Source organism: Rhinopithecus roxellana, chromosome 13 (assembly GCF_007565055.1).
Source record: "Rhinopithecus roxellana isolate Shanxi Qingling chromosome 13, ASM756505v1, whole genome shotgun sequence".
NCBI lineage: Eukaryota > Metazoa > Chordata > Mammalia > Primates > Cercopithecidae > Rhinopithecus > Rhinopithecus roxellana.
The window spans coordinates 111,008,035-111,017,567 of NC_044561.1; the positions used below are offsets into that span (position 1 = coordinate 111,008,035).

At 50.6% G+C, this 9,533-nt stretch overlaps 1 protein-coding gene across 2 annotated transcripts; it reads left to right on the forward strand.

The window, feature by feature from the left end:
- Positions 1-783: 783 nt before the first annotated feature.
- ADIG (adipogenin) lies at positions 784-8,626 on the forward strand. Of its 2 annotated transcripts, XM_030915185.1 has the most exons (3): positions 784-955; positions 6,139-6,253; positions 8,264-8,626. In XM_030915185.1, the coding sequence occupies exons 1-3, from the start codon at positions 832-834 to the stop codon at positions 8,295-8,297; spliced, it is 273 nt and encodes a 90-aa protein (XP_030771045.1). In that variant the 5' UTR covers positions 784-831; the 3' UTR covers positions 8,298-8,626. The 2 variants fall into 2 exon arrangements, with proteins under 2 accessions (XP_030771045.1, XP_010353652.1); XM_010355350.2 differs by lacking the exon at positions 8,264-8,626 and having other exon boundaries at positions 832-955; positions 6,139-6,257.
- The last annotated feature ends 907 nt before the right edge of the window (positions 8,627-9,533 follow it).

Here is a 9,533-nt window from a genome sequence, read left to right on the forward strand (position 1 = left end):
TAAGGAGAGGCACAGAAACTTCCAGATTAAGTAATATTTATAGTCATTTAATCTAGTAATCATTAGAATAATCTGTGTGTTAGATTTTAAAAGTTTTAAGTGGCAGCCTAGTGACCAATCCATCCTGGCAGACGTTTGGTTTAGCCAACAGTGCTTTAACGAGGTTTGATCCAATATTTTAAACTTGGGAGATATCACATAGAAATCTAGACTTTTTGCCTGGCTTGGGAAAGTTAGGAGTCCTGCAATAATGGACCTGCATTTCATTCATAGCAGTTATTGGTGGGAACTGCCATCACTGCATGCTTAGGATGCAGTAAGCTCCACCCAGTTTGCCGCAGTCCCCAGCACTCCCACAGTGTGGATGTGGGCACACACAGCTGATATTACAGGACTTGGGGACCCGGCTGGCTCCTGGAGGGGCTCTGTAACTTCAGCTATATGAACACCGATCCCGAGGGTAATTTTTGTCCCATCTGTTTTTCTAATTTAACAAAATTATCTCCATCTTACAAGAAAGAGGGTCAGAGGGGTGTCATGAACCCCATAGCTACTGGGCTGAGATTCAAACTCAGGCCTGCCTGGAAACCTGGGCTTTTTAATTCTCAGCCAGACTCTGGCTGACCGCCTCGCTTCCCACCCTTTCATCCAGGACACCTCTCCCTCAGATTGTCCCCTGCATACTTTGCCTGAAGGACACTGTGACTTCCTTGTTACGTCACAGCTCAGTCACAATTGGGCTGAGAGCAGAGCATGGCCCAGCCTGCCAGGTCCCCTGGGGCAGCCCTGCCAGCCCAGCCCAGGCTGGCCCAGCTTAGCCACACATGCACCATGAAGTACCCTTTGATGCCGCTGGTGAACGACCTCACATTTTCTTTCCTGGTTTTCTGGTTCTGCCTCCCTGTGGGTTTGCTGTTCTTATTGATCATCTGGCTACGCTTCTTACTTAGCCAAGGTGAGCTGCTTACCCTGCCCAGGCAGGACCTTAATCCTAGAGCTGGGCAGGTGGCCAAATAGGCCAGTGTGTCCTGAAACAGCTGCAGAAGGGGCTCCATGCAGTCGTTGTAAGTGCTGGCTAAGTTACAAGCAGTCAGCTCTTCAGTGGAAAGGACTGGTTTGGTTGTTCAGGGTTTCTCGAACCTAGAGTTCGAGAGTGAGTCCTAGAGTTTGAACCTAGAGTTCGAGAGTGATCTTTTGAACAAATTAGAAAGAGGTTATGCCTCCAGGAGATGAACTTCTAGGTGCCCCTTTCAGCTGGGGCACAAGGCTCTGTGAGCAGAGCGTGGGCTGGATTTCAGCTCACTGCTCACCCTCTCAGTTAGGTGCTTTTGTGCAGTAAACAGCTTGCACAATGGGATACAGCAGCCTTAGGCATTTTTCAGGTACCTGCAGACCACTCACTGTTTTCTGCCTAGGTCATGTATCAGAAAGGATCTGGCTTCTTTGGGAGACAGGCTCATGGAAGCCAACTGACATTCACCCTGACCTCAGCATGGGAGCAAGAGGAGCAAGAGGTGGGACCAAGCTGGCTGTGGAGGAAGCTAGGGGTGGCTGGGCCAGGCTATGGCCTGGCTGTGTGGCAGGAGTGGGACTTATGCTCCTCTGGCATGTGTCTCCCTGAGCATCCCCTTCAGCAAGAGGTCTCTTCCTGCTGGGCACAGTGGCTCACGCCTGTAATCCCAGCACTTTGGGAAGCCAAGGTGGCGAGGTTGCTTGAGCCCGGGAGTTGGAGACCAGGGCTGGGCAACGTCTCTACAAGGAATACAAACATTAGACAGGTGTGGTGGCATGCATCTGTGGTCCCAGATGCTCAGGAGGCTGAGGTGGGAGAATTGCTTGAGCCTGGGAGGTCGAGGCAGCAGTGAGCCAAGATCATACCACTGTACTCCAGCAGACAGAGTGAGATCCTGTGTCCAAAAAAAAAAAAAAAAAAAAAGGCCTCTTTGTGGGGGCCACTTGATCGGTGCAGCACATGTTGGCAGCAATGGTCAGATGTCGTTGAGGCAGGGTGAGAAGTCCCTCCCCACACCCCTACTAGCCCCATGATCTCAAATGTAGGGACTTGTAATTGTGTAATTATTGGGAGTTCCTGGCAAGAACCTGGGATGCCCTCTTGTCTCTAGAAAATGTTTATTTAAAGTGTATTCTCCTCATAGTCCCAGGGTAGACCACAGCTCTCCCTGAGGGGCACAGTTCAGGCATTGGGCCCCACAGCTGGTGGGGAGTCAGACTTGTTTGCTACTGGTGATAAAAGCTGTCTCTGGAGTCTGGAAGACACGGGTTCAGATTTCATCCTTTTTTTTTTTTTTTTTTTTTGAGACAGTCTCACTCTTGTCACCCAGGCTGGAGCGCAGTGGCATGATCTTGGCTCACTGCAACCTCCGCCTGCTGGCTTCAAGTGATTCTCCTGCCTCAGCCTCCTGGGTAGCTGGGATTACAGGCGCATGCCATCACACCTGACTAATATTTGTATTTTTAGTAGAGATGGGGTTTCACCATGTTGGCCAGGCTGGTCTCGAACTCCTGACCTCAGGTGATCTGCCCATCTCGGCCTCCCAAAGTGCTGGGATTACAGGCATGAGCCACCACACCTGGCCTCATCCTTGCTTCTTTTATTTTTTTTTTTTTTCGAGATGGAGTCTTGCTCTGTCGCCCAGGCTGGAGTGCAGTGGCGCGACCTCGCTCACTGCAAGCTCCGCCTCCCGGGCTCACGCCATTCTCCTGTCTTAGCCTCCTGAGCAGCTGGGACCACGAGTAGCTGAGACTACAGGCGCCTGCCACCACGCCCGGCCAATTTTTTGCACTTTTAGTAGAGACGGGGTTTCACCATGTTAGCCAGGATGGTCTGGATCTCCTGACCTCATGATCCACCCGCCTCGGCCTCCCAAAGTCATCCTTGCTTAATAGTTCCTAATAATAGTGAACCTATTTGCAACACTGACTATGTACCAGGCCTTGTGCTAAACACTGGACATGCATAATCTTATTTAATCCTCAGAATAACCCTGCATAATAATACTTATATCACAATTGGGGAAACTGAGGCTTGGAGAAGAGAAGCAACCTGTCCAAGGTCATACATCTGTGAACTTAAGAGAGCCAATTGTCTGCCTTCAAATCCTGACTCTGCCAACTACCAGCTGCGTGATGGTGGGCACCTCTCTGAGCCTTGCTTTTCTCATCTACAAAATGGAGACAACACTGGTACCTGCCCCTTGGGGTTGTGACAGGCTCCAGTGGTCCATACATATCAGGTACTTACAGGGCAGGGCACACAGTACACATACACACCTGGCACATGGTAGGTTCCTGTAGGCTGAGAAAATAATCCAGCCAATGCTGGTTTTGTCCATGTGGGAGGAAATGTAGGCGGCGTGGCTTTGGATGCCTTCTTCAGAGCGGAGACATTTCTCCTACCACCCAGGCCAAGGCCTGTGGCGTGAATCTCCTCCAGCATTCACTCTGCTTGGAGGCCTAACTCCAAAACCATCCACAACCTACCCCATCCCAACCCCTCCACAGCCTTTCTCCTGAGAGGCTCTTTACTCCCTGGTGTCATGTGGCGTTTTGAAATAAGTCCTTTGTTAATTTTGCAACGAAGAGAAACCATCCTTAAAGTGAGATGGGCATGGCCGGGCGCGGTGGCTCAAGCCTGTAATCCCAGCACTTTGGGAGGCCGAGACGGGTGGATCACGAGGTCAGGATATTGAGACCATCCTGGCTAACACTGTGAAACCCCGTCTCTACTAAAAAAATACAAAAAACTAGCCGGGCGAGGTGGCGGGTGCCTGTAGTCCCAGCTACTAGGGAGGCTGAGGCAGGAGAATGGCGTGAACCCGGGAGGCAGAGCTTGCAGTGAGCTGAGATCCGGCCACTGCACTCCAGCCCGGGCGACAGAGTGAGACTCCGTCTCAAAAAAAAAAAAAAAAAAGTGAGGTGGGCATTCCTCCCTCAGGTTCCCCATCTTCTAAAATTCCCGATATTATTGTGTGTGTTTTGGGCTTGTACTGGGGACTGACCCAGTGTCAGGGTTTGGAGGGCTAAGAGGGGTCAGGCCACCCAGACCTGTGGTTTTCTGTTCTGCTGTGGATTCCTTTATTGGAATCAGTTTGCCTGAAATCCAGTTTGAAAAGCAGACAGGAATAGCTCTGCCGCCTCCTCCCATCCCCACCCGCCCCCGCCCCCCAACACTCCTGCTGGCTCCTCGGCAGTTTCAGGCCTCAGAAGACAGAGGGTTAAGTGTGGAGTACCCGACAGGATGCACTTTCCCAAGTTGAAGGAGGAGCAAGTGGGGAGGAAAGGGGAGCTGCCTGATGAAACTGGCACTGAGGCAAAAATGATAATGGGCAGCTCAACTCCTGCAGAAGCTGGTCAGTGGGGGACGGTGCTACTATCTGACCATGACATGGCCATAAGGTGGAGGAAGCCACACACACCCTTCAAGGGGAAGATGCCCTGCTGCCAGTATTTTACTTTTGCAACTTGAAAGGAGTTTGCAGAAGGATGAAGGGAAACCTCCAAAGAGATGGGTTTGGGGCTGAAACAGAAGAGTGGCGCAACAGCCCCTCATGGTGGCCCTTGGAGCAAGGTGTTCAATTCAAAGCTGCCTTTAAATCCCCTGAGTCCAAACGCACCCAGTGGGAACTGTGGAGTGGGGTGGCTGAATTCGCATCCAGTAGCACCACTCCCTGGCTGTGAGCCTGGACAAGTGATTTCACCATCCTCATCTGTAAAGCACAAAAAATACTAGTAATTGACTTCAGGAAGTTGTTAAGAGGATTAGATGAGAAAATGAATGTAACAACAGTTCACACATACTCTGTGTTCAAAAAATACTCTCTCTAGTGAAGAACAGTCACTTCACGCCATCCTACATTTTTTTTTTTTTTTTTTGAGATGGAGCCTCACTCTGTCACCCAGGCTGGAATGCAGTAGCGCGATCTCAGCTCACTGCAACCTCCGCCTCCTGGTTTCAAGCAGTTCTCCTGCCTCAGCCTCCCGAGTAGCTGAGACTACAGGTCCACACCATGCCCAGCTAATTTTTGTACTTTTAGTAGAGACAGGGTTTCGCCATGTTGGCCAGGATGGTCTGGATCTCTTGACCTGATGGTTCACCCGCCTTGGCCTCCGAAAGTGCTGGGATTACAGGCGTGAGCCACCGTGCCCGGCCCCTACTGACTTTTAAGACATACTAACTGCCAACACTGTTGAAGGCCTGTGCCAAGTCCTGTGCTGAGTTGTACGTGTCTGTCTTCAGTTAACCCTCATCCTAGAAGATGCTGATATTATGCCCATTGTACAAACAACCTTTGTTACTTCCCTGCAACTAGTGAAACAATGCAAGAGTTTAGTAGGAAAAATAATCTTCCCCATCCCCTTTTCCTCACCTTACCTCCCCAAGATGAGTCTGTCAGCAAACTCGTGCACATGCTTACTAACGTGTGCAGGTTTTCAAAAAGAATAGGGGAAGGGGGCAGCATTTGCCTTTCAAAACAAAAAGATCCTACATTTCTCTTCAATTTGCTTATAATATACCATAGATATCCTGCAAATCAGAAGATACAGATATGATGCAAACATTTTAACAGCTTCATGACAAGCCGTCAGACCGAAGGTCTGGGTCTCCCTGTGGTGTGACTGTGCCACAGCTTAGTCACCCAGACCTCTTGTGATCTGTGGACGTGAACACAGTGTCCAGGTGTTTTATCGTTCATGTGTGTGTTTCACCACAAAACAGTGCTACAGTGGAGATCCTTGTGCCTGTGTACTCAGATACTTGTTAATGAATGAACTAGCGGACAAATGCCTGGATGGGTCAATAACTGTGTCTCTTCACTGCCTCCTCCTGGACCATGCCCAGTATGGTATGTCATTTGCTCACCTCTGTGTCCTTTCCTCTAGTAGATGGATATGGCCATTTTCTGAGTTATAGGAATAGCCTTCTTTCTTGGTCCCTGGTCACCCTTTAAGGCCCTGAAGACTTCCTGAGGCTTCAAGGCTGGCTCATAGGATTCTGCCTTGGCCCTAGCCTCAGGCAAGGCTGCAGGGACACCCAGGCCTGCCAGGGGACTCCTTCCTGGGTCAGGGGTGGGAGACAGCATGTGATCAGCCAAGAGGCCTTGCCTCGTGTCTCCACAGATTCAGAGGAAAATGACTCCGATGTATGCTTGGATTGGGAGCCCTGGAGCAAAGGCCCGGCCGAGTTTTGCTGGAAGGGGACACTCCACGGCCAAGAGAAGGAGAGGCCCTGCTGGTGAGCCTGCTGTGCCAGGTGAGGCCCTTCCATGGGTCAGGAGGAGCCTCAAGGCCCACCCAAAGGCTTGGAAAGCTGCTATGTGGGCAAGAGGCTGCCTCTACCATATTAGAGGTATATGCTCCCTGGCCATGCTGAACAACGGGCTCTCTCCAGCATGTGAGAGCCTTCTGCCTCATTGTGGGGCAGACCTGGTGTTGCCCTGTTGGAGGACCAGCCCCCTGTGCCACAAGGAGCCTTTACAAAGGTCCCCTACCCTTTACCCTAGGGCCTCACCCCCCACCACTCTCCTGACGGTCTTTGGCCAGCCGTTCCCTCAGACATCTGCCTAAGGCTCTCCCTCACCTCCAAGGTCTTGCTCTAATGTCACTTTTTAAGCAGGGCTCCCCTGGCCACCCTATTCGATATTGAAGTCCCCGCCCCATCCTCCGCATCGTGTTTCTTACCCTGCTCTACTTTCCTTTCACTGTAGTACTTACCGCCTTCTAACACATTTGATCATGGCTGCATCCAAAGCCCCAAGACACTGCCAGACACATGCTGGAGGCTCAGTACATATTTGTGGAAGGATGACATGATATGATTATTATTGTTACAATGCCTGGTATCCTTGGGGGCTCAGCAGGTACCAAGGCCTGTCTTAAGTAACCTTCCACAAGCTTACTTATGAAATCCTATGACGGGGATATGATTCTCACCTCCATTTACAAATGAGAACATTTACAAATGAGGCACACACACACATACTCTCATGTGCGGTGTCAGGGCAATCAGATGTTGTACCCAAGAGCCTTTGCACCCACTGAATTCCTAGAAGACCTCAGCCATTCCAGCAGGGTTAGATGCCATCTCTATACCAATGGCCCCAAAATGTGTGTGTGTCATCTAATCTCCTCCCAAGCTTTATTATCTGTCTGCTTGACACCCTCTCATGCCTAGAATAGGAATCTTGATTCTCACTGCCACCCAGCCAAGCAAAACAGCACCTTGATCTTCTGCTAGCTTTTCTTCATCTCCATGAATAGCACCACTGTGGATTGATTCTGTTGCTCGAGTCACAAACCCGGGAGCCAGCCTTCTCGCCTCTCTCTCCCAACTCTAATCTTCATCTCTCATGTGTCCACCTTTCTCTGTCCCCTTGGCCACCATAGCCTGCCCTACTCTGAAGCTGGTTCATGCAGCGTGTTCACTAGCCCCCTACCCTGCCTGAGTGGAGGGAGGAGGTGATGAAAAGAAGGGCCCCTCACCTACCTCAGTTGTAGTGATTTTTAGCCTTTTGGATCCTACCTCGACCACTGAGGGCCCTTTTCCCAGGAAAACTCATGCCTATATATGCCCTCAGAGATTTGTGGACGGGGCAAGTTCCACAGATGTGTAACCTGCAGCGCCACAAGGTCCCAGGCTCAGAAGGGTCCCAGGCTTGGTTTCATGCTTGGCTGTTGCTGTATTGAAATACTTAATTTTTGAACAGCCCCCCCCATGTTAATTTGCTATTGAACCCTGTGAATTATGCAGCCTGACCTGTTTTTATGTCATTTGTGGCATGAGAAAAGATTTTCAGACCCTGCACAAGAACCCTATCCCATCTATCCAGAGCCCTTCCCACCCCCATCACTTACCCGCCTCTTTCTTTCTTTTTTCCCTTTTTTTTTTTTTTTTTGAGACAGAGTCTTTCTCTGTTGCCCAGGCTGGAATGCAGTAGCACAATCTTGGCTCACTGCAACTTCTTCCTCCCCAGTTCAATCAATTCTCCTGTCTCATCCTCCCGAGTAGCTGGGACTACAGGCACACGCCATCACGCCTGGCTAATTTTTGTATTTTTAATAGAGACAGGATTTCACCATATTGGTCAGGCTGGTCTCGAACTCCTGACCTTAGGTGATCCACCTGCCTCAGCCTCCCAAAGTGCTGGGATTACAGGCGTGAGCCACTGCGTCTGGCCTTACCCGTCTCTTTCTTACTCTTTTATCCCAATGGCATCCCTAGTCCCAACCTTCCTTTTGTTTCTAGTTTGGTTTTCGTGGAGTCAGCAGGGCAGTGGTAATGGCAGAAGTGGATGGGAGAGACTTGCCAGGGAGGCAAGAGGACTTTGGCAACTCTGGTGCCTCCCTGGAACCCCCAACTCATCTCCTCTTCAGACCGACATGCGAAAGCCTCCAGAGGACCCAGCCTTTCTCCAGCATCACAGATGACCTCCAGCCCTCCAGGGAGCCGCCCGAGTCTGGGAGGGCATGGGAGCAGTGAACCGGCCCACTGGGAGAAATTGGCCAATTTAATTCAGAGAGGTCTTAAAGCAGGGCTGGGCTGGAGGGTGTGGGTCCATATTAAAGAAGCGAGGGGCTTCCCATGCCTGGGGGAACCCTGACAAACCTACCAGGCCTGACCAAGTCATTCATTCAACCAGCGCAGGTCCGAGACTCAGCCCTGGCCCCATTCAAGCTATCTAGGACCCTCTTGGGAAAGCCCAACCCTTTTCTCCATCTGTTCAATGGGGATGGGGGCTTGCTCTGAACTTCCATTCTCTGATTTCAAACTCACTCCTTGATTGGAACTTCAGGCTGATCTTAATAACAAATATTTGATAAATAGCTGCAGAGTGTCTACCAAGTGCCTAGTTTGGTAGGAGTAGGAATAGCTATAAAAGTATCTCACATTTAGTGAGTGCTTACTACACGTCAGACATTTTTCTATGTGCTTTATACATACGATTGCTGGCCGGGCATGGTGGCTCACACCTGTAATCCCAGCACTTTGGGACGCCGAGGTGGGTGGATCACTTGAGGTCAGGAATTCGAGGCCAGCCTGGCCAACATGGCAAAAACTCCATCTCTACTAAAAATACAAAAATTAGCCAGGTGTGATGGTTCATGCCTGTAGCCCCAGCTACTCGGGAGGCTGAGGCACAAGAATCGCTTGAACCCGGGAGGCGGAGGTTGCAGTGAGCTGAGATTGCGCCACTGCACTCCAGCCTGAGCAACAGAGTGAGACTCGGTCTCAAAAAGACAAACAAACAAAAAAACAAATACATACGATTGTTTTTAGCCCTTGAAAGAATTCTGCAAGGTAGGTTGGTTACCTCTGTTTTACACATGGGGAAACAGGCACAGAGCAGTTACTAAGTTGCTCAGAGTCACACTGGGAGAGTTGGCATTTGAACCCAGGCCCCATGACTCCAGTACCAGGTCCCACTCCGCTATGCCAGTTATTCCGCAGGTGGGGTTCTGGGGGAGGTATGGTGGGAGGCGTAAGGTTCCAGAGGCTGCAGGATGATGGGGGTCAG

What these genes read in the sequence shown, in the direction of transcription:
- ADIG (XM_030915185.1), top strand. Translation starts at nt 832, where the DNA reads ATGAAGTACCCTTTGATGCCGCTGGTGAACGACCTCACATTTTCTTTC. An exon ending in ACGCTTCTTACTTAGCCAAG is followed by an intron (nt 956 to 6,138) that starts GTGAGCTGCTTA and finishes GTGTCTCCACAG; the next exon opens with ATTCAGAGGAAAATGACTCC. An exon ending in GAGAAGGAGAGGCCCTGCTG is followed by an intron (nt 6,254 to 8,263) that starts GTGAGCCTGCTG and finishes TTTTGTTTCTAG; the next exon opens with TTTGGTTTTCGTGGAGTCAG.